Raw genomic sequence first — 25,561 nt, 5'->3', positions numbered from 1 at the left:
CTTATGGCGTTGGCATCTATCAAGCGAGTGGGAGATCTCCAGGCGCTCTCTGTGAGCCCTGCATGTTTGGAGTTGGGTCCAGATGACTCCAGAGTCATCCTCAAGCCCAGACATGGTTACGTTCCTAAAGTGCTCTCAACACTGTTCAGAGCACAGGTGGTGACATTATCAGCCCTCCCTCCTTCTGCAGAGGATGGAGAGGTTAATCTTCTCTGCCCTGTCTGAGCGCTGAGAATCTATCGGGAGCTTTCTGCGTCTTTTAGACAATCAGAACAGCTTTTTGTCTGCTTTGGTGGTAGATCCAAGGGGGATCCAGTCACTAAGCAAAGACTGTCTAGATGGATAGTGGATGCTATTTCTATGGCTTATACCGCAGCGGGTCAAGTTTGCCCTATAGGTATCAAGGCCCATACGACCAGAGGTATGTTTCGTCATGAGCTTGGTCATCTGGCATTCCCATTAGTGATATTTGTGATGCGGCCGGCTGGTCCTCGCCTTCCACATTTATGAGTTTCTATAATAGGGAAGTGCCTTCCCTGCAGGCGAAGGTGCTTTCGGTATGATTAAGACCCGTCGGTGGCTGGTCTTGTCATATATTACTGTGCACTATCACATTCACATATATATATAAAACCCGCTGCTGGCTGGTTGTATTCATGCAACAACCCGCTGTTGCCGGTTATATTTACATATATATAAAACCCGCTTTGGCCGGTTATATGACATATATAAAACCCGCTTTTGCCGGTTATATTCCATACATATATAAAACCTGCTTTGGCCGGTTATAATTTCATATATAAACCCACTTGACTGGTTATATGTTCATATACCAATAACCCCGACAGTGTCTGGGTTCCTTGGTGTAGTATGTTGGGTTATTTCTAACTGATGTGTACTATTTTAGACCTGACGGTGTCTGGTCTATTTATACATAATTATGCGGTTATGGCTTGTTCTGTATGCTCAGGGGCCTGAGTTGCAGTGGCAGCCAGTTACTCAGTGCGGCGTTTTGCATGGCGTCCCCACTGCGTATAGCTACGCAATACGAAGTGACCATTCGAAAGGGAACTACTCGGTTACTCACGTAACCTCAGTTCCCTGAGTTAGGGAACGAGTATTGCGTAGCCAGCCGCACTATAGTAACATGGCAAGTTGTCGCTTCAGTCGTTAAACCTGCTATAATGGCGAATTCGGGGACTATTATAGACTGAGGTCACGCCCCCTTGGCGGGCTCTGACGTGTATGACGCAGAGTGATCTCATTGGTCGCACGTCAGAGGCGCCCGCGCCATTGGATGTGCAGTTGCCGCAGCGCAGCCTATGAGCGAGCCAGACGCTCATGTTCTAGCTGTGCAGCTGCAAATGCGCTTTACATAAAGGCTTCAGTAAATCGAGGAAAAGGAGTTTCCCCACTGCGTATAGCTACGCAATACTCGTTCCCTAACTCAGGGAACTGAGGTTAGGTGAGTAACCGAGTAGTTTATTAGGCTACCCGCTGCACAGTTATGTTGTCTGCTGCTTTAAATGCTCGAGCTTAAGTCAGGTGGATTCTGATTGGCTGTCAATGTTTTTATCGTTCAAGTGATTTCAACGATATCGTCGTTCTTTAATGCCTAGTGGACTCTCTGTTGCATTTAGAACTATTTTTAATACTATATCATTATCGTTATTGACAAGGCCTGTTCACTCCAAGAAGGACTAAAATTATAGGCTAACTATAGCGTCTACACACCAACGGACGTTAGGCTACCGTTATGTTTATTAAGCGAGTGTTGTAGTCTTGTCGTCCTCCACTTTAAATGCTCACGCTATATAAAATCAGGAGGATGATTGCCTGTTAGATTTTTTTATCGTTCAAAAGCTGGGAATAAATCGTTGTGAAAGTGATTCCAACAATATAATTTCTATGTGCCGTTATCGTGGTCTGAACTCTGCTATTTAGAACTTTTTTTTTAAAAACTACATTTTCATCACTGTAGTCATCGCATTTGCACCACGGACTTGCGCTCTCTTTTCGAATCTCGTTTGTGTTCAGTTATCGATTGTTGTTAAAATTACTTCACCGTATTGATATTACTGTAATATTGTTGTAGTGTGCCTCTTGTTGCTAGGCCGATTGTTTTGAACGTTGCAGGGAACTTTATTGTTAACAAGCGAGATTAGGATTAGGCTATAGGATACAATAACTCAAATATCTTATCCGATTCCAAATGTATTTGAAGAGTAGGCCTAGTCGGGGCCTTGTCTCCCCAAAAAGCAATATTTACAAAACTGGTTGCGGCAATACGATCCTAAGGGATCTATTGAGAGCGTAAAAAGTTTCGGCGGTAGTTTTACCATTTCTTTTATGAAATACGAACTTAAGTCTTCACGCTTTTTTCTTTTCCTTTCCCAAATTTTTATGTTAGGCCTACATTATTCCCGTCTTTTATTCTCTCCGCTTCTTCTCCCACCTGTGTTGCTGGATAGTGCATATATCGAGTTCCAGCCCCCTCCTTTGCCTGGTGGAGCGCATTTGCACAAATTCCCCAGTCGTGCATTTGAGAGGGAGGAGATATGGAGAGGGAGGAGATAGAGCAGGCGAGAAGGAGGTTTGAGAGGTGTTTATTCCCAAATACAACACTAGAGATAAACTGAAGAGCGATAAAGACATGATTGAACAAATGCGCTAACATATATGCATGAGACTCAGGGGTTTGTTGGTGCGAGGAACACCTGGATCTGTGATTTAGGCTACCTGGATGAGACGCTGGGGAGAGGAGCGCAGAAAGTGAGCCCTTTGGGATCTGTGATCAAGGAACAAAAAACAGTAAGCAGGTGAGGTGTTTTGTGGGTGAAACTCCCCAGTGTTCACAGTTTAGCACTTAGTTTACTAATCAGACATGAGTGTTACTGTGTCTCTATTTCTGGAGGAAATGTATTCCCGTTCCCAAAGACAGGAATGGGACAGGTGATGCTAAATTGGATATTCCTCAGTGTTCACATGCTTCTGAATCTGCTCATATTTCATCATGTGTGCATTTATCATATAATCCAGTATTATTTTATGCACCAGGTATTAAACAGTACAGTATATATATATAAAAGTACATATTTATTTTATGTAGTACGCCATTTGATTATATAACACATTTGAAATATTTTTATTTATTTATATTTATAAACAAATATATATTTTACTAATATTTGTTAGTATATTTTATTTTTAATTACATATAACATTGACAATACATATACATGTATTCCTTTATTTATTTATTTATGAAGTATGTCAGTATATTATAAGTATATAATAACTTTTAAACATTTATATTAGGCTATAACATATTTTAAAAAATTATATATATATATATATATATAATTAAATAAAATGTACTTACATTTTTTAACTAAATTATATATTATAACATTTATTTATGTTATAATATATGACATGCTAGTTGTTTGATGACTCTTACTGTCTACTTGTCCCAGGTAAGCATGGAAACAGTCTAATGAATAACAGATTTAATGCAAGTGCCTGCGATACTGGCCCATGTCAAACTGACCTCTGTTAATATGGTTTTCATCCTTCTTTTCCACAACAGTCTCAATCTCTGTGTATTACTCCATCATGGCCGGTAGCAAGACTGAGAGAGGTTGGTTATTACTGACATTTTATTTATCTTTCAAACAGCTTATGGAATTATTGAGTTCAATAACAATAATTATAACAGATATCACATTAAGTTAACCACTTCAGGAATTCATGTATTAAATACATGCTTTTTATATTACCCACATTTTAGTGTTAAGAAATGTCCAGTTAGGGTGATTCCTTTCTAACATTGAATGTTTTGTGTGATGTGTTGTTCAATCTTCTTTTCTTTACTTTAACCCCTCAGGGGTCAGTTGGGAGGTGCGGGCCAACGGCCGTCATTTTCATCAGTCCTGTCGCCGCAAATCTTTCCTCTGTTTCCGCTGGGGGCGTTACGCTGTTCGTGAGAAACCTTTATTATTCATATTGGCTAGGGAGAAGTAGTTATGGAAGCATTAAACAACATTTGATACCTTTGGGCTGTCACCTTCAGCTTCATATGTTGATGTTTTCAGCTGGTTTGAAAGCAAGTACCATTCATGCAAAAAGCAAGCTTTGAAAAAAAAAAGTTGTATTCATTACTTGACATGTTCCTAATGGGTTTTGTTGCCAGGACAATGTGGTGCGGAGCTACAAATACACTCCTCTGACCTTTTTACCCCTTAACCTGTATGAACAGTTCCAACGAGCGGCGAATCTTTTCTTCCTACTTATTGTGGTTTTGCAGGTTTGTGGAGTTTTTCTGTGATACAAAGATTCATGCAGCTAATTTAAGTTTAAATACCAAGCCCATGATGAATATTTGACTAGCACATTTTCCCCCTATGAATACTATAGAATACTATAGTTCAAGGTGGCCGCTCGAGTTCATGATGAAATGATGAATTGCACATGCTCTTTGGCAAACACCTGCTGTTTGAAAAAGACAAAATTACAGTCATGGGTGAAAATGGCCATCACACTTTCTTACAATAAATTGGATAAATGAGAAAGCATAAAAAGATCACTTAATTTGTATAGAGTAAATATTTGAGTTTCAATTCATAAATCTTGTAGTACTTGACAACTTTAATATTGGCCTTTATATACTTTATTCTTGGCCCTATCTGAGTCTGTATTTGAACTGGCATGATGGATTAGCTTCATACATCACAAAGTATATTTTATGAAGATGTGTAAGCCATGAGATCATGTGTATATAGGCTATATACACACACACACACACACACACACCACACACACACACACACACACACACACACACACACACACACACACAAACACACACACACACACACACACACACACACACACACACACACACACACACACACACACACAGGATTTTAAATTAACTTTTTCACTCACTCACGGCTTCTACATTTTTAAGTTACGGGCCATTCAGAACTTCTACTAACCAAAAAAGAGAGAGAGAGAGAGAAAGAGAGGGAAATAAAATTTATAAAAAATTATAAAATTTGGATTTCATACATTCATTTCTTATTCAAACAAAATCCTGTCATCCAGCCATCTCCTCCCTTCCTCTTTCATCCTCATCACCAAAAATGTATTTTAGGTGGAGAGATCAATACAGTACAAAGAACATCAAAAATGTATTTTCTGTTAACCAAATGCTTTTTAAACTTATCTACTGCTTCAATAGAAATTAACAAGCGTGCCATTTTTTGTTGCTGTAGTGACATTTTCAAGTAAGACAGATATGGGCAGATGCTGCGCAATACGTGTATTTAATATATCATGATGACTCTCGAGTGGTGTATTTGCGTTAAATCTGTGAGATTTGCCATACACAAACTTCCCCAGCAAAGTGCGTAAACATAATAAGTAACATGCCAAATTGGCAAGTGATTTTATTGACCCGCATTTGTCGGGTTGGCGGGTGTTAATTTCAAACCCTGTATATATATATATATATATATATATATATATATATATATATATAATAGAGACACAGTTCTTGATGGAGTGCCGAATATAACATATTCCTTATTCATTTTACATTATTATGTTTCTTTGTTTTAAAGTGTAATAGAATTCAAGGCTAAAGATTTGGGTGTTTCAAACGACTTTAAGTGTACTTATTTTCAACAAGTTTCCCAATTTAAGTGAAAATTTAAGCTGTTTTGTACATTTTTGCTTTCATTTACAGTGTATTCCTATAATTGCAACCATCCCCTGGTACAGCACAATGCTTCCTTTGCTACTTGTTTTGCTTGTGCGTGGATTTAAAGATCTGGCTACTGACGTGGTGAGTCTATCATTCTTGTCATTCTCTCAACCGATACTTTTAAACTACTTTCACTAATATAGAAGTTTGAAGACCAGTAGTATCTCAGTTTTCAGCCATTTTCCCATTACTCCCACGTCTATGCATGCTCCCTCTGCTCCTATGCCTCTCAGGGCCGACGACGCAGTGATGCGCAAATTAACCAGCGCCCGTGTGACATTCTCACTCCTGAGGGGTAAGTAATACTACTGGCCTGGAGATAGTTGAGACCAAAGCTTCTCAGAAGCAAAACAAACACATCATCATCCGAGTTTAGATTTACAGAGAGTCTTTCACTTCAAAAGTCTTCCTCTCTTGAATATCTCCTTTCCAGCTTTGAAACTGTTAAGTGGAAAGATGTATGTGTTGGTGACATCCTCCGGATTCATAAGGACAAGGTCATACCTGTGAGTGTGTGCATCTGTGTTTCTAACCCAGCTATAGCAGCCCAAAAAGTATCTGGACACTTTGTCATGTTTAAAATTTTAATTTCTTTGCAATACACACAAATACCAAACCATTTTTGTCTCAAATTAATTTGTAGTGGATGGATCAAGCCATTTACCTTCAGGTTAACAGACATGTTTAGCTACGTTTGACGCCCTTAAAGTTTCTCCTGTTGTTTATTTCAGGCAGATCTGCTACTCTTGTGCAGCACTGAGCCACACAGCCTTTGCTATGTAGAAACGGCAGACATTGATGGGTAAGAAGCGCATCTCACCCTGGACAGACGCCAGAACTTCTCACGGCAGCTAAAAGCTAACTGCTAAACTATTTAGAATGATATCACACACAAACAAGATAAATAAATGGTCACTGTGATATTCAAAGCAGGTCTTTAAACTTGTTTTTTTATTAACTTGATTATTATGGTGAAATAAACCCTCAAATATACCATGAAATAATATAAAAGTTGTGGAAAATTAGAGCAAATGCTAACTAGCATTTTTTTTCATGGTATATCACACACAAACAAGATAAATAAATGGTCACTGTGATATTCAAAGCAGTTCAATAAACTTGTTTTTTATTAACTTGATTATTATGGTGAAATAAACCCTCAAATGTACCATGAAATAATATAAAAGTTGTGGAAAATTAGCGCAAATGCTAACTAGCATTTTTTTCATGGTATATCACACACAAACAAGATAAACGGTCCTGTGATATTCAAAGCAGGTCAATAAACTTGTTTTTTATTAACTTGATTATTATGGTGAAATAAACCCTCAAATATACCATGAAATAATATAAAAGTTGTGGAAAAATAGCACAAACGCTAACTAACATTTTTTTTCATGGTATATTGTTCTGCTGTTTGGGCTAAACTACTCAGAATGACATGACACACAAAAATGATAAATAAATGGTCACTGTGATATTCAAAGCAGTTCAATAAACTTGTTTTTTTTATTAACTTGATATGGTGAAATAAATCCTCAAATATACCATGAAATAATATAAAAGTTGTGGAAAATTAGCGCAAATACTAACTAGCATTTTTTTTCATGGTATTATTCTGCTGTTTGGGCTAAACTACTCAGAATGATATCACACACAAATATGATAAATAAATGGTCACTGTGATATTCAAAGCAGTTCAATAAACTTGTTTTTTTATTAACTTGATTATTATGGTGAAATAAACCCTCAAATATACCATGAAATAATATAAAAGTTGTGGAAAATTAGTGCAAATGCTAACTAGCATATTTTTTTTCATGGTATATATTTCTGGTGTTTGGGCTAAACTACTCAGAATGACACGACACACAGAAATTATAAATAAATGGATACTGTGATACCCCCCCCCCCCCCCCCCCCCCTTAAATGTTGTGGAAAATTAGCTCTAACGCTAATGTAGCATGTTTTCACTGTATTATTCGGCTGTTTGCAGAGAAACCAACTTGAAGTTTCGCCAGGCTCTGAATGTAACCCATGCTGAGCTGAATGGAGATTCAGCTAAGCAAAGCCTGGGGTCTTTTGATGGTTTGTATGGACTCTTTGGGCAAACATTGGCGCCATTCATTCGTAGTGACCAAAAGATAAGCTTTCTATTCATTTCTTTTACCTTTGGAGCTTTCGCTCTCTCTCTTTTCTATCTTAGGTAGTGTGTGGTGTGAAGAACCAAATGGTAACCTGCATACTTTCAAAGGTGAGTTACATTGGAAAGGAGAGCGCCACCTTCTGGACACAGACCACCTGCTCCTCCGAGGAACTGTGCTGCGAAACACAGACACAGCCTATGGACTGGCTATATACACAGGTTAGACAAATCTGTGCTATTAAGGTGAATGCTGACAGCTCGTGGAAACAAACAGAGCACCTAAATGGACATGTTGATGGAAAAAAATATGGGAAGGGAGGGAAAATGTGTCAAAATATCAATGCTTGCGCATTCTCTCGCCAATATTTTCCATTGCCCTGAGAATCTTGCAAAAATGCAAAGTTTTTTGGGGAAAGCAAACTTTTGCGAGAGAATGCAAAACCATTAACATATCTATTTTTTGCTCCCATCCAATTTTTTTTTTCATCACAGACAAATAAAAAATTAAATGGATTTCTTTGACCTCAACAGGTTTGGATAGTAAAATTCTGCAAAACTGTGGCCGTCTGAAACTGAAGAAAACACGGGTGGAAATATTACTAAACAAAACGGTGTTGGTGGTAAGAGAGAGGAAGAAACTTCATACGTAACTCTTAGTTGATATAGATACTATATCAACAATTATCTAACATAAATTTGACCTAGCATGAACAGTAGCTTGCTTGACCTTCTTGATTATATAAAACAATTAAGATCACATGTAAATATCATAACAAATGTGTACATAATCAGTTATTTGATTAATTGTAGTAAGAAATGCTTAAATATAAGTGGGAAGACAATTAAAAAATCTCTTTTCCATTTTCTAATTTAGATTAGCAATGTTGTTACCCATTCTGGACCGTTTATATATACAGTATAAATATTATTTAATGTTTATTTCTAGAAATAAATTTAAAACACAATTTAGGGGTTACACATATCTCAAATGTTGATAGCAAAACAAGAATGCAAATTTGTATTTTAGGTATGTTTTTAGTATATTGACTATGGGATGAATATGGTATCAAAATGATTAACACGTGCAAGCACACTTATCAAGGAACTTGATACATGTTGCAGAAATGTTTTATCCATGCCTTTAAACTTGCGTGTGCAAAATTCAAAATTGAATGAATGTGTAGCAATTTGTACAAATAGAGACATTTTTGTGAATACAAATGTTTTCTTTTGTATTAGTGTATCATAATTTGTGCATGCAACAAAGAAGATGTGCATGTGTGGATCAGGTGACGCGCGTGCATTCATTGAGTTCTTTTCTGAGTCGATCTCATTTGATTCATTTGGATTTTTGAGACTTTCTTTTCGCTGTTTTTAAGCATTTCACAACCCACACACAAACAACTACAAATGAATAGGCCTGGTACTAATTATTTATGTGTGCACAACTACCCATTTATTTGACAAATTCACAAATGTGCGTCGCTACATTTAAACGAATACAATACAACGTGTGTGCAAAATCCAGAATCACATGAATGTGCAGCATTTGTACAAATAGAGACATAGTTGTTAATACAAAACCTCTATTTTGTATTAATGTAGGCCAGCATTTGTGCATGCAACAAGTAAGATGTGCATTTGTGGATGAGGTGACACGCTTGCATTCATTGAGTCGTTTCTGAGTCGTTCCTATTTGATTCATTTGGATTTTGAGACTTTCATTTCGCCGGTTTCGCCTTGCACGATCCACACACACTGTCTGAGAAAACCTGCTACCACTAGATGGCAGTATTCTGCTAAAACAGACAACGGCAGCGTGATCCCCATTTAAAACAAATAAATAATGTGAGTGATACTAAATTGAAGCACCAAATTAAGTACACAATATAGGCCTACTACCTTATTAATAAAGCATACTTTATAGAGGCAATCAGATTATGAACAGCACAAATAGAAAACCATTATAAAACGCTTCACGTGCAATGGTGCATTGCATGTTCAATAAAGTGTATCGGCTACTGAGTTTTAATATCACCGTCTTACTGCATTGACGTTAAGGTGTTCGTAATAATAGGCTCTATGGGAGGAAACCTATATAGCCTTCAGACAAGAGTCTATATATGAACTCGACACGCAACGTTTCACGTTAATGGCATTTCCTTCCCGAGCCTGTTAAAAAGAAAAAACTTAACATGAAATTCTCCAGTCGCCTTCTAATTTTGCAGGAGTAGCCTAGGGGAGAGCAACCGGTACGAGAGCGCAGTAAAGTAAGTTTTAGGTTTGATATTAGCTACATTTTCTAAAGGGACTATCTGCAAATTCCACTCATAGTAAAAAAATATATAAACGTCCAGTCATTCATTCAAATGAACGATACCAAGGTTATAGTAAATGCCTAGTGGACAGACTGACTTAGCCTACTGCATGCCCAGCCAATATCTCGATTGAACAGTAACAAAAAAATAATTACTGTAAATTGTTTTTCTATTCATGTTCCAAAGGTTGTAGTACGTTAGTGATAGTCAGGTGAGATTTTCCATCATTGATCTGTAGTAGCCTACCAAAAACCCTTTTGGTGAATTACAGTAATTTTTTTGATAAAAAAGTAATTGTTTACTGTAAATAGGCTACATGAAGGGAGGTATTGGGACAATTTCACCTGTAGTAAGCCAGTCTGGTCACTAGGAACATACTACAACCATTTTGAACATGAAAAAACCCTTTTGGTGAATTACATTATTTTCTGCAGAATACAGGCTATAGGCTACATGAAGGGAAGTATTGTCCAAATTTGACTTGTAAGTCAGTCTTACAGGAACCTACTACGAGCTTTGGAATTTGAAAATGTCTGTTTCTAAATATTAAAAGTTATTTTAATTTAAAAAAAGTACACGTTTTAACGCAGATGGTGGAATTGGAAGACGTTCCCCTGTGCATCATGAGTCGTGGTAGCGCGTCAAAGCATTCTCATGTAGGATGCAGCTACGTGATTTTCAATTAATATTTAATGTCGATATACAATAGTTGCATATAGTTAAAAGTCATCGTGCTATAGTAAGACTATATAACAGTGGCAGGCCAAGGGTAAAGGGAAAACAAATGTCCTGCGAAAATCGTCTTTTAACATTTAAAAACAGACATTTTCAAATTCCAAAGCTTGAAGCTTTGGAATTTAAAAATGTCTGTTTTGTTCTGTTTTGAAAATGTTTGCTACAATGTGTAGTCATAAAAAATAAGCCTATAATATGAACGCAACTGCGAAATTTCATGTTAAGTTTTTTTCTTTTTAACAGGCTCAGGAAGGAAATGCCATTAACGTGAAACGTTACGTGTCGAGTTCATATAGACTCTTGTCTGAAGGCTATATAGTTTTCCTCCCATAGAGCCTATTATTACGAACAGCTTAACGTCAATGCAGTAATACGGTGATATTAAAACTCAGTAGCCGATACACTTTATTGATCATGCAATGCGCCATTGCACGTGAACCGTTTTGTAATGGTTGATCTGATTGCCTCTATAAAGTATGATTTATTAATAAGGTAGTAGGCCTATATTGTGTACTTAATTTGGTGCTTCAATTTAATATCACTCACATTATTTATTTGTTTTAAATGGGGATCACGCTTGATTACGCTGCCGTTGTCTGTTTTAGCAGAATACTGCCATCTAGTGGTAGCAGGTTTTCTCAGACAGTGTGTGTGGATCGTGCAAGGCGAAACCGGCGAAATGAAAGTCTCAAAATCCAAATGAATCAAATAGGAACGACTCAGAAACGACTCAATGAATGCAAGCGTGTCACCTCATCCACAAATTCACATCTTACTTGTTGCATGCACAAATGCTGGCCTACATTAATACAAAATAGAGGTTTTGTATTAACAACTATGTCTCTATTTGTACAAATGCTGCACATTCATGTGATTCTGGATTTTGCACACACGTTGTATTGTATTCGTTTAAATGTAGCGACGCACATTTGTGAATTTGTCAAATAAATGGGTAGTTGTGCACACATTAATAATTAGTACCAGGCCTATTCATTTGTAGTTGTTTGTGTGTGGGTTGTGAAATGCTTAAAAACAGCGAAAAGAAAGTCTCAAAAATCCAAATGAATCAAATGAGATCGACTCAGAAAAGAACTAAATGAATGCACGCGCGTCACCTGATCCACACATGCACATCTTCTTTGTTGCATGCACAAATTATGATACACTAATACAAAAGAAAACATTTGTATTCACAAAAATGTGTCTATTTGTACAAATTGCTACACATTCATTCAATTTTGAATTTTGCACACGCAAGTTTAAAGGCATGGATAAAACATTTCTGCAACATGCATCAAGTTCATTGATAAGTGTGCTTGCACGTGTTAATCATTTTGATACCATATTCATCCCATAATTGACCACCTGAGGTTGACAAACTAATATTATTTTGATATTATAAATGTTTCCTATCATGGATCTGTTCCCTGCCTAAATCACTACATCTCATGTTTCAGATTCTGCTCTTGATGCTGACGACGGCTCTCCTCCTCGCTGTGGGCGCGGGGTTATTTGAGTACAGCGTTTCCCCTCAGTACGAAGTTGTGTCTGTCTTGCAGCGTGACTCCTCGCCTGCCTACCTGGGCTTCCTCTCCTTCTGGGGCTACATCATTTTGCTTAGTCCTTCTATGCCCATGTCTCTCTATATAACGTAACACTGGCTCTCCATATTCTCATGATGCCATCCTTTGAGATTTAGATCCTTTTATCTCTGAATATTTTGCTCACTGATTCGTTATCCCACACCAGATTTGAGGTGATCCACATGGTGCACTGTCTCCTGATTGGCCGGGATGTTGAGATGTACTGGGAGGACAATGACAGCCCCGCTCAAGCCCGTACAACCACCCTGAATGAGGAATTGGGTCAGGTGGGCCACCTGCTCAGCGACAAAACCGGCACTCTCACGCAAAACCGTCTGCTCTTTCGTCAGTGCTTCATCGCCGGACACATTTACGGTCCGTCAATTTCTTTGACACTCTTTTCAGCCTTCTGTATTTTAAAATGTCAATAATGGCATCTGTCTGTTTGTTCAGGTGACATGGCAGGGGAATTCAAGGTAGGATTTAAGAGATTCATTTATGCCTGTTTTAATCTATTGATTCAAACTAGAAGAACACATCATACTTTTCCTTCTAAAGCTATTTTATTTCTATATCAAGCCACTAGACTTAAGCTGGAACCGGTTTTCCTGTGGTGGAATGAAGTTTTCCGACCAGCGATTGGTGGACAAGCTGCGTGAACGGAGCAGCCCTGAGTGCCAAGAGTTCTTCACCGCTCTGGCCCTTTGTCACACTGTCATGAGCGAGTGGAGGGATGGTTGGTAGAAATGCCATTTATTCTGCCATTATCACAATTTATCACAACATTGTATTTGCTAGAGGTAAGGAAGATGAAAGGATTAAAATATAGTCACAGGATATAATTACAGGGGGAGCAATACAATAGATTTTATTAGAATATTCGACTATCGGCCACCAGGGGGCCCCAAAGTTAACATTGATCAACAGGACATTAGCCTACTCCCAGTACAGAAGAATCACATGTTCAAAACCCCCGTTTGGTCTAAAGAATTGGTTATTGACCATGCAGATTATCAGCAAAAACATAGGTTACTGTTTGAGCGTTTGGGGTCGGTGCCATTTTTTAAATGTTTTTTAAAGGGGGAAAAATGTTTTTCTCTTATGCTCATCAAGACAACATTTAAAAAAATACAGTAAAACAGTAATATTGTGAAATATTATTACCATTTAAAATAACTGAATATATTTGAAAATGTAATTTATCCCTGTGATGTGAAAGCTAAATTTACAGCATCATTACGTTAGTCTTCAGTGTCACACGATCCTTTAGAAAACATTCTAATATGCTGATTTGCTGCTCAATAAACATTTCTTATTGTTATTATCAATGTTGAAGACGATTTAATATTTTTGTGGAAACTGTAATTACTTTTTTTCAGGATTTTTTTGATGAATAGAAAGTTCAAAAGAACAGCATGCATTTTCAATAGAATAAAAAAGTATTTACTGTCACTTTTAATCAACTTAATGTGTGCTTGTTGAATAAAAGTATTAATTTCTTAATAAACAAATCTTACTGACCCCAAACTTTTGAACAGTAGTGTAACTTTTAAGCTGTCGTGGCGCTAGAAGGTTTGAGAGGATTTACGAACTTCAAAACTGCTCATACTGTAGTTAAGACCTTCCTTTGTTACCTTAAACCAGTCAGAATTAGAATAAGAATCAAATTAACAAATACAATAAGTGCCTGCACCTTTTTGAGGCTTTAACCCCAATGAACAGATGCCCGATGGAATATTGCACTGAAACAATAAAAAAAACATGTAAAGAAAGTAAATTGTGTTTTATGAATACAGGTTTACCTCATTACCAGGCTGCCTCTCCCGATGAGGAAGCTCTGGTCTGTGCCGCGCGGGAGCTTGGTTGCGTGTTTCTGTCTCGCACACGTGAGACTGTCACCATCAGCGAGATGGGCCTCACGCGAAACTATCAGCTCCTGGCCATCCTGGACTTCACCAGCAAGAGGAGACGCATGTCAGTGCTGGGTGAGTTTCAACAACTGCTCTTAAAGGGATAGTACACTCAAAAATTTCAATTCTGTCAGTATTTACTCACCCTCACGTCGTTCCAAACCCGTGAGACTTTCGTTCATCTTCGGAACACAAATGAAGATCTTTTTAATGAAATCTGAGAGCTTTCTGTCCCTCCATAGACAACTACGAAACTGACACTTTGACGCATCAAAAAGTTCATAAAGAGATCGTAAAACTAATCCATATGAATTGAGTTTTAGTCCAAATTTTCCGAAGAGACTCGATCACTTTATATGACGAACCTTTAAAGGGATAGTTCACCAATAAATGAAAATTCTGTCATTTACTCATCTTCATGTCATTCCAAACTTTCTTATGAAAAATAAATTAAAATATTCTGAAGAACTCAATGGGGTCCAAAACAACATTGATTGGAATCTGTTGTCTTTCATTGTATCTGCAAACATTTTTAAAACTTCCATTTGTATTTTGTCAAATTTCAAAATGATGAAGTTACAACCCAAACCAATACTTCAGTTATGACGTGAACTCTTAGCGTTCACATACAGCCGAACGTGTAATCTTTCAGAGTATGCTCCATTTGATGGCGTCCGCTGAACACATGCGCACTAGAAAGATTCATTCGTATCCAGTGTCTGAACTATTTCTCTCCAGAGGATATTAGCGATAATAATGTTTTTGTACTAGTTTAAGCTGGAGTTGTATGTTTTTCTTAACCCCCTCGCTCTAGTGCTCCTTAATGCAAGGGTATATTGTTGATGTCGCAACCAAACTTCATGAGAGCACATATCTATTTTACAAGTTGGCAATTTCATATGAATTTGTCCTAGGGAAGGAAGAGAAGGTCCACTCCTAAACCTAACCATCAGTGGTGTGAATGCGGATCATACGATAACATACCAATGAGATTGTGCGAATTTGCCGATAATTCGCAAAATCCTAAAAAGGGTACGAATTTCCATGAGAGTGTGTGGACAAACTAATTTGCGGCAAAAAATGCATGGCACATATGCGAGCTTAGCGTATTGTATGGGGGGATGACGATCCATGCTCATGATGAAATTAACATTATGCATACTGTACACATACCCTAGCGTACACTTAAAAACCAAAGTATACTTTGGGCTTAACTGTAGGGGTGTGTGTGTGTGTGTAGTGCGGGACCCTGTAGGACGGTTGAAGCTGTACTGTAAAGGTGCAGATATGGTCGTTCTGGAGAGGCTTCAGGGGGACTGGCTACTTCAGGAGAGTACCGAGAGAGCTCTAGAGGTGAGGCGACTTTAAGAGGAAACATGGTTGAGTAAGAGGTAATGTACAACGCGGTTGTTCATGTGTTTGGATGTGTGTGTGGTTGGCAGCTGTTTGCTCAGGGCTGTCTGAGGACTCTGTGTGTGGCGGTGCGCTCTGTTCCCGAAACCCTGTGGACGGAGTGGAGCCGCACCCTCGTTCAGGCGGGCACAGCGATGGGTAACCAGGACACTGCGCTCGAAGACATATATGATCAAATGGAAAAAGACTTAACGGTACTCAAAGGGAGTCATTATGAAACAAATCAGTCCCTGGAGTCAACTTAAGGCAAATGATCAAATGCTTTAGCATTGTGTTATAAAACAATCCTGTTTGTGTAGCTGCTGGGTGTGACGGCTATTGAGGATCGTCTCCAGGAAGGTGTACCCGAGACCATCGCCACCCTGCGGAGGGCGGGGGTGAAGGTGTGGGTGCTGACGGGAGACAAAACTGGTCTGTGTTTTAGCATACAAGTTGGTTTAAAGAAGCGAAGTGAAAAGAAATGTATGATGTCTGCTACTTCTTTTCAACAGAAACGGCTGTGAATGTGGGATATGCCTGCAAACTGATGGATCCAGACACAATCCTGATTGAAGGGAAGGAGCTTAGGTCAGGAATATTCCTATGCTAATCTGAGCTTTTATCCTAATCACCTGTGGTTGTAACAAGCAGCATGTGACAACACAAATGCTGCATCACAATTTGCAAACTAGCCAAACTAAATGGTAGGCTAAATTTGTATTAGTTTGGTCCACATCATAATTTTTTTTAAAATGGTATTTACATTTTTTTTTATATATATATGTATAATGATATGAATTTATAAAATAATACAAATATAATTGTATTATTAATAAATAATTGTATTAATAAATTAATAATTAAATGTGTAATTATACTTTTTAAATAACTAGTAAGAATAATAATAATAACAATAATCACAAATCAACAATAAAATATTTATTCACAAATAAACATTATTAACAATAAATAATTAAAAGAAAATAATTAAATTTAAATTAAATATTAAACAACAAAAATAACAATAACTATTGTAACAATTATTATTGTTATTATTTCCTCCAAAATTGCAATAGCTTTTTTAATGTATAATTATACTATTTAAATAATTAGTAAGACAAATAACCATAATAATAATAAAAAATAACAATAAAATATTTTAAAAATAAATAAATATTAAACATAAAAAATAACAACTATTGTTTCCTCCAAAATTGCAATAGCTTTTTAATGTATTCTATTATTTAAAAAATGTGTAAGAATGATAATAATAATAATTGAAAATTGGCAATAATTATTAACAATAAATAATTAACAGTGAAAATGAAATAACCTTAAATTAAAATTAAATATTAAACAACAAAAATAAAAACTATTGTTATTATTTTTTCATTGTAATTGTTAGCAATGGCTTTTTAAATGCTTGACTCTAAAAGTTGAATTTAAAAGGTAATACATTTAGCAAAAAGCTAAAACTTGCATGTAAACAGTACGCGAGAAGGGGGTCTGAGATAATAACACAATTTTATGACCAATAATTTCTGTAGATTTCATCCGGACCTACAACATTCACAATGTCTTTATTGTTATGTGACCAACCAGCGTCATTTGTCTCATTTCACTGCCGTTCACTAACCCTGTGCACTTCAGAATATTGGTGGAAGTAGAAAGTCATCCTGGTACTTTTCGCCAATTGTTTAATGAATACTACAGCCTCAAAGTGTGTGTGCTACCTGTCACCAGTTAAGCATATAGTAGAAGTATGCAAGCTGATTCACAACCAATTGGCCATTTTGATTGGTTTCTATTTTTGTCACGTCACACTAGATACCCACACACACAGTGACATTTCTTTGGATGCTGCCAGTATAGTTGTCTGTATGTTCTGATTGGCTGTGATATTGAGAGGACAGACAGATTACTTGATGCTGGAAATTTGTTGCATCTCACCTGGTTAGAACATGCACAGTGTTACAAAGATACACCTACACAAGTAATATAACACAACATGACTGTTGTCAATATCTCCAGGCAGCTTCTAGAGTCTCCTTCTCCAGATGTTCGTCTCATGTCTAAAGAGACAGAGGTTTGGACCACAGACAGGAGAGCAGAGAAGAGCAAAGCTGCGCTTGTCATCTCGGGTCCTGAACTGGTGAGCATTTAAAGCCAAAGGTTTAGATTTCATAAATAAATAAATAAAATATCACGACTGTTTAAAGGTTTAGGGTCAGTGAGATAAAAATTAACACTTAAGAGAGGAATTAATACTTTTGTTCAACAAGGATGCGTTAAATTATGGAAGCTTGTTTCCACCACTGAATAAAAAATAAAAAAATGTAATTGCGACTTTAAATCACACAATTCCGACTTTGCCTCGCAAATGCGACTTTATATTACGCAATTGTGACTTTGTCTCGCAATCGCGACTTTATATTACGCAATTCTGACTTTGTCTCGCAATTGCGACTTTATATCACGCAATTCTGACTTTCTCTTGCAATTGCGACTTTATATCAGGCAATTCTGACTTTCTCTCGCAATTCTGACTTTATATTACGCTATTCTGACTTTCTCGCAATTGAGACTTTATATCATGCAATTCTGATTTTAAGTCTCACAATCGTGACTTTATATCACGCAATTTTGACTTTGTCTCGAAATTGCGACCTTATATCAGGCAATTCTGACTTTATAACTCGCAATTCCAACTTTATATCACGTAATTCTGACTTTGTCTTGCAATTGCAACTTTATATTACACAATTGTGACTTTGTCTCGCAATCGCGACTTTATATTACACAATTGTGACTTTGTCTCGCAATTGCGACTTTATATTATGCAATTCTGACTTTGTCTCGAAATTGCGTCTTTATATCACGCAATTCTGACTTTGTCTCGCAATTGCGACTTTATATCACGCAATTCTGACTTTCTCTCGCAATTGTGACTTTATATTACGCAATTCTGACTTTCTCGCAATTGAGACTTTATATCATGCAATTCTGATTTTAAGTCTCACAATCGTGACTTTATATCACGCAATTTTGACTTTGTCTCGAAATTGCGACCTTATATCAGGCAATTCTGACTTTATAACTCGCAATTCCGACTTTATATCACGTAATTCTGACTTTGTCTTGCAATTGCAACTTTATATTACACAATTGTGACTTTGTCTCGCAATCGCGACTTTATATTATGCAATTCTGACTTTGTCTCGAAATTGCGACTTTATATCACGGAATTCTGACTTTGTCTCGCAATTGCAACTTTATATTACACAATTGTGACTTTGTCTCGAAATTGCGACTTTATATCACGCAATTCTGACTTTCTCTCGCAATTCTGACTTTATATTACGCAATTCTGACTTTTTCGCGCAATTGAGACCTTATATCATGCAATTCTGATTTTAAGTCTAACAATCGTGACTTTATATCACGCAATTTTGACTTTGTCTCGAAATTGCGACCTTATATCAGGCAATTCTGACTTTATAACTCGCAATTCCGACTTTATATCACGTAATTCTGACTTTGTCTTGCAATTGCAACTTTATATTACACAATTGTGACTTTGTCTCGCAATCGCGACTTTATATTATGCAATTCTGACTTTGTCTCGAAATTGCGACTTTATATCACGGAATTCTGACTTTGTCTCGCAATTGCAACTTTATATTACACAATTGTGACTTTGTCTCGAAATTGCGACTTTATATCACGCAATTCTGACTTTCTCTCGCAATTCTGACTTTATATTACGCAATTCTGACTTTTTCGCGCAATTGAGACCTTATATCATGCAATTCTGATTTTAAGTCTAACAATCGTGACTTTATATCACGCATTTTTGACTTTGTCTCGAAATTGCGACCTTATATCAGGCAATTCTGACTTTATAACTCGCAATTCCGACTTTATATCACGTAATTCTGACTTTGTCTCGCAATTACAACTTTATATTACGCAATTCTGAAAAACAAAGTCAGAATTGTGAGATGTAAACTCACAATTGCGAGAAAAAAAGTCAGAACTGTGAGATAATAATACTAGAAGACTTTAGGAAATTTATATTCATCAAAGAATCCAAATATGAAATGTTTCTTGAGCAGCAAATCAGCATATTAGAATGATTTCTGAAGGATCATGTGACACTGAAGACTGGAGTAACGATGCTGAAAATTCAGCTTTGCCATCACAGGAATAAATTGCATTTTAAAATATATTACCATAGAAAATAGTTATTTTAAATTGTAATAATATCTCACAATATGTCTTACTATCTACTTTCTGTATATTACAGGCAGAATTGACCAAAACGCCAGAATGGGGGGCGAAGTTTGTTGCTCTCTCTGATCAGTGCCAATCTGTGCTCTGCTGCCGTGTGACACCGGCACAAAAGGCCGAAGTGGTCGAGATGGTCAGGAAACATTCGACCTCGATTACCATGGCAATAGGAGATGGTGCCAACGACGTGAACATGATCAAGAGTGAGAAAAAACAGTAACTACTTTAATGCATCATTATTTGTTATTTGGCTAAATAAATCAAATTTGCACATTGCTAATAAATAAAAAACTCCGATATTGACCAGCGGCACATATTGGCGTGGGTCTTTGCGGCGTGGAGGGAAGTCAGGCGGTGCAGAATGCAGATTTCGCTCTGGCGCAGTTCAGCTTCCTCCTCAGGCTGCTGCTGGTGCACGGGCACTGGTCCTACTATCGCATCTGCATCCTCCTGCGCTATTTCCTCTACAAAACCACTGCTTTTGCTCTGGTGCACATCTGGTACAGTTTCTACAATGGCTTCAGCGCTCAGGTATAGAGCATCTAGGTCACTTAATCCACTTTACACCCACCAACCCCAACCACACTGTGAAAATATCTGCTATTACAGTCAAACTGAGATCTGTATGAGATTAAATCAACATGCAACATTCTCTGATAATAAATGACATCAGCAGCTTTTTTTTGGTGCATTTTCTGCTCTCTTTTCCAGCCCATGTACGAGAGCTGGTTTATTAGCCTCTACTCAACAATGTACACGTCTCTGCCTATACAGTGCATAGGTTTTTTTGAACAGGTAAGCCAAATAAAGAGCATTTTGACCAATCACAACAAATCCAAAAGCTGATTGGTTCATCTGTCAGTCTATCTGTTTATATTGACTCTGGGATAGGACGTGAGTGCCAAGAGCTGTCTGTGCTGGCCGGAGATCTACTCCATTGGACAGAAGAAGCAGCTTTTCAATCCTTTTGTTCTGGCCGTCACGCTCATCTACTCCCTCTACACCTCCATCATCCTTTTCTTCATACCTATGGGAATATTGCAGTACTCTGCTCTCGATTTTCAGACCTTAGCCGTTACGGTGGAAACGTCTGTGGTGCTCACCACCACTGTCGAGGTACATAGACGACAAATAAAGGCTGCAATATTTACGTTGCAAACAAATGTGACAGTGATGACTGTTTTATCTTGTTCGTGTCTTGTCGATTTAGGTTATTCTACATACAAAATTCTGGACCAAGTGGAACTTCGCAGCAGTCATCTTTAGTTTAGTGGTGTTTTTTCTGTCCACACTGGCTCTCCATAGCGCTCGCCTCTTCACTGCCTCACCTAAAGACTACTTTTTCCTGGGTATTGATGTCTGCAGATTAATAATTATTCATATTAATTGCATATCTCTAGATGAAGAGACAAAAAAACATATAATCATGTAGTGAACTTTCTATATATCACCTCATCCGGCTTTCTGTTTTTTTAAAAAGTCTTTACGAAGAGAAATTTGAGCTATTTTTAATTAGCGTTTGTTTTTTTATTTTAGACCTTAGAATAACAAAAAAAATTATTTCTATCATTTTAGTTGTTGCCTTATTTTATTTAAACCTTATTTTATTTAAATATATATTTTTGTACATGGGAATCACAATTTTGAACCCTTCCTCATGTTTTCACAATCTGGAATCCTGTGAAAATGTTTTCATGTAGGCCACCAGAGGGCAAATGTAAGAATGTAAGAAGTCTTTACAGTGAATTTCAGCCAGAAATCCTTTCATGTCGAACTCCTTATTGAATATGTGAATCTTGAATTTTCAGGAGCATCACCAAATGCTTTCAGTACCCCTGAGGTATGGCTGACCATATTTGTGACCACCTGTATTGCTGTCCTCCCCTCAATAACCATACGAGCCTTAGGTGTTGTGTTAACAAACCCCAACAAACATAAGGTAGATCCTTATTTTTTCTTATTAACATAACATATATTACATGTTCTGTTATTGATTATGCTCGCCGTACTATCCTTTTTACTCATGTAGATACACAGTTCAAAGAATGAGTCTGTTGAGCTGCAAAGGTTTCGGAGAGGTACCTTTCAGCGTCGTTCATCCTATGCGGTGTCCCAAGGGAAAGGCTTTGGTAAGTTAATCACCACAGGAGTCGGGCTTCATTCTGCAGCGCCCCCAAAGGACGGGAGAGTTACAGCAGATGGTCTGAAGAAAGAATCTCCACAGGGTTCACATAGAGAAATGAATGGTGATGTTTCATGCTAGCATCTTCAGTTAGCATCTTCAGTATGTTTTGTCATGCACTAAAAATGTGACACAAATGTCAGTAGCAAATATTGTAACCAAAGGTCAGTGGTCCACAAACCCAGGATGGACAGGCGCATTTTCATCATCACCTAATCCAATTGATAGCGATATATTACATCTTTTGTACGTTTTGGGTTGGGTTTGTACGTTTTTTTTTTGTCTTAGTACTGTAAGCTTAAATAGGGACAAACAATTGATTGGGTAAATCCCATGATCATTAGTTTTGTAATATTTGGTCTTATAAATATACTTGTATTTTTGCAAAAAGAAAATGCTTTACAAATAAACATATTTAACTGAAAATGTATTCTTTTTGTTTATTGCTGCGAACAAATCCAGGCTAGGTAAATAAACAGACAATAGCGTGAATGTGTTTCAACAATGGTTTTATTTTATTTCAAAACACGCAAATTACCCATATTACCTTTTTTAGTTTTTTTCCTGTAACAGTTATTACTCCAATTTGTCTCCTGTCCATTTGCACTAAATGAAAAGTGCTCCACAGGCTCTCTGGCTCCCCCTGTAGGACAGGAGGAGGAATGAGGCTCTCCATGATGACATGCCCTTTAACCTTTAACAGCTGCCTGAGAACAAGTTTGTGTGTGTATGTGAAGCTTCAACAGGATATTAAAACTGGGAAGTCTTCTACAGAAGAGTTTGAATGGGGACAGGTATTTTATCCTTCAATATCTTAATTTCTAGGTGTTTACATTGAACTAGAATGCTAAAATTCATGAATTCTTGCACCTGTCATAAATTCAGAAAAAGACAGCTTCAGAAACACACACTGATTGTTTTTTTCTAGATTGTCTTTACCCTTTGATCAGTCTTTGGCTTGGGTAGATGTGCTCTAAAGAGAGTTTGTGTGCATGTAATCGTTTTCATTTAAGCTATTTATTTTGCACACACTCTTCCCCTATAGTGTTTCAGTATATAATAATCTGGTGAATTTGCTCATTGTTAAATTCCCTGCTTTAAAAATAAAGAATTTAAACCAGCTCAAGGTAGTTTGCTGTCTTAGCTAGGTTATCTAATCCGCGATTTGGTCTCCCAGCTTGCCAAGCACCCAAAAACATAATAATAAAAACATCATAATCCTAGCAAGCCAGGTCAGACTAGTTTAAGATGGTTTTAGCAGGTACATAACATTTCAAGTTGTCTAGTCTATAATTGGTGCAGGTGACATCATCCTAGTGACTGAAGTGGAAAAGAGCCTAAACCAACAACATTGATTAAAATTGAAGTAAAGGCTTTTTCTTTTTGTTGTATTTTTGCATAGTTCTCTGTGCAAAGACTACCAGCCTCAGCAGCTCTTTATTGACCGATTTTTTTTTGTTTTTTTTGTTTTGTTAGCGAAAATGTTAGCACTTGCCTGCACTAGCTCATTTCAATTGGTCCAGCAGTGTGGGAGTAAGTTAGTTAGGTTAGAGAACAATGTAACTATGTGTTAGCACCATGCTTAGCATGTAACTTATATTTATTGTCCATTTTGGGGGGCTAAGATTTCTTGTTGAAGTTAAATCTACCTCTTGAAACTCCTGAGTGTTTCCTATGCTTTACTATACAAATCTACAGGGAAGAGCGGTTGCAAAGTTAGCTAATGTTGCACATCATAAGCACCACAGCAAGCTAAATAGGGCAAGAGTCACCTACTTGACCAATGAGCCTCTTTCCTCCTTCCTTTCTCCTCTTCTCCTCCTCCTCCTCTCAGCCTGTCTTCTCTCTACCATTTTTTTCTCCTAGTTTTGAAACTGATTGTCTTCTACCATCACAAAGACACTTGGTTCTGATTGATTGACAGGTAACAGAAGAGGAAGAGCACAGTGTGACTGGGGGGGTTGAATCTGCAGACAGACCCGGAGAGAAACATGATGTAGCCTACATGATGCTGTTTTACAGTCGATGAGAGACCATTTCTGGTTGGAGGGGTCTGTTGCAAAAAAAACTGGCTGGTAGCATTCCAGTTTCGCATGAAATGGTGTGCAACCCAAATCGAGAAACACGCCACATGTAAACAAATGCACAAAAGATTACATTTTCAGAAGAGACATGTGTACATTAGGTCCATGACCAAGTTCAGTAGCCCAGGATAAACGGTCATGCCCCAATAAAGAGTTATATACATAAAAGAAATACAAGGAGGGCAGAGAGGGCTGCAACAATACATGCACACAACCAGTGAAAAACAACAGTGACAGAAAACTCTACAAAACAAAGACCCCTCCAACACCTTTACCACCCTTCCCACCCATCTCCAACTTCCCCGGGGTCTATTAGTCCTAGTGGCTCCCTCCAAAGTCCAGGTCGATCCAGCTTTACTCTATACAGTATAAAATAGTCATGCAGAAAAAAGTGTCCCCGCCACTTTAAATGGGAGGAGTTTGTTTTTTCATTATTTTTTAAATTAATGCTAGGAGCACTTAACACAATCTAGTTAGCTTTAAATAAAAATAAAAATAACATAGTTAAAGTCTGACTAATGCTGAAACTGAAATCATTAGAAAAAAAAACCGATGCATATATTGGAAATTCAGCGTACTGTGATTTTGCTCATTTCTGTCATCTTTCAATGTTCTGTTTTTTTCTTTCACTCTCAAATCCTTTTCCTTTGTGTCATGTCTTTCATTATAAACATTCAAATGTCTTTCTTTTATAAAGAATTATGTACCACCATCGATCAAAATAATAATAATAATAATAAACAAGAAATTGGCAAATGAGTGAACCAAACAAACAACACCAACAAAAACACAATTTAACAGTATAAAGCTTCAAGTCACAAGTTCAAAAACTAACTATTATTAGTCTTAGCAGTGTTAGTGTACTCATTGTAATTAGCATTAGTTTAATCTAAATTACATAAACTTTACACAAAACATTTGAGGTATTTCAGAATTAATTGTCAACACCTTCCTGCCAAGTCCATGTGGTTTCCAATGGGAGAAATAAAAGAGGGAAATGCTTCAATGTGTTTTCTAAAATTGCCTCTTCTCCTGAATCACTTACAGCTATTTAAATAACCAAACTGTCAAAAACTGGATTTTATTTTAAACCCGTTCTTGACCTAAATCAATGTAAAATGTTAGTTGTAGCCAACCATGTTAAATGAATAAAG

The 25,561-nt window shown here is 37.2% G+C and overlaps 1 protein-coding gene across 2 annotated transcripts; it reads left to right on the top strand.

The window, feature by feature from the left end:
- Positions 1-2,200: 2,200 nt before the first annotated feature.
- On the top strand, positions 2,201-22,749 carry atp8b3 (ATPase phospholipid transporting 8B3). 2 transcript variants are annotated; one of them, XM_077226486.1, is made up of 28 exons: positions 2,201-2,819; positions 3,590-3,640; positions 3,887-3,982; positions 4,193-4,306; positions 5,750-5,848; positions 6,001-6,062; positions 6,201-6,273; positions 6,499-6,569; positions 7,764-7,855; positions 7,974-8,132; positions 8,445-8,533; positions 12,424-12,617; positions 12,716-12,924; positions 13,003-13,025; positions 13,129-13,285; positions 14,346-14,534; positions 15,700-15,812; positions 15,902-16,066; positions 16,172-16,283; positions 16,364-16,439; positions 17,883-18,003; positions 20,158-20,344; positions 20,449-20,672; positions 20,853-20,936; positions 21,033-21,257; positions 21,352-21,490; positions 21,950-22,080; positions 22,171-22,749. In XM_077226486.1, exons 5-28 carry the CDS (start codon positions 5,789-5,791, stop codon positions 22,402-22,404), a joined length of 3,189 nt encoding a protein of 1,062 aa, XP_077082601.1. In that variant the 5' UTR covers positions 2,201-2,819; positions 3,590-3,640; positions 3,887-3,982; positions 4,193-4,306; positions 5,750-5,788; the 3' UTR covers positions 22,405-22,749. The 2 variants fall into 2 exon arrangements, with proteins under 2 accessions (XP_077082601.1, XP_077082600.1); XM_077226485.1 differs by having other exon boundaries at positions 2,690-2,819; positions 3,887-3,978.
- Positions 22,750-25,561: the final 2,812 nt, after the last annotated feature.

The sequence above is a fragment of the Siphateles boraxobius genome, unplaced genomic scaffold (genome assembly GCF_051911475.1).
Source record: "Siphateles boraxobius isolate OS27281-9 unplaced genomic scaffold, OSU_SipBor_1 13, whole genome shotgun sequence".
Lineage (NCBI taxonomy): Eukaryota > Metazoa > Chordata > Actinopteri > Cypriniformes > Leuciscidae > Siphateles > Siphateles boraxobius.
This window is presented reverse-complemented; position numbering and strand designations above follow the sequence as displayed.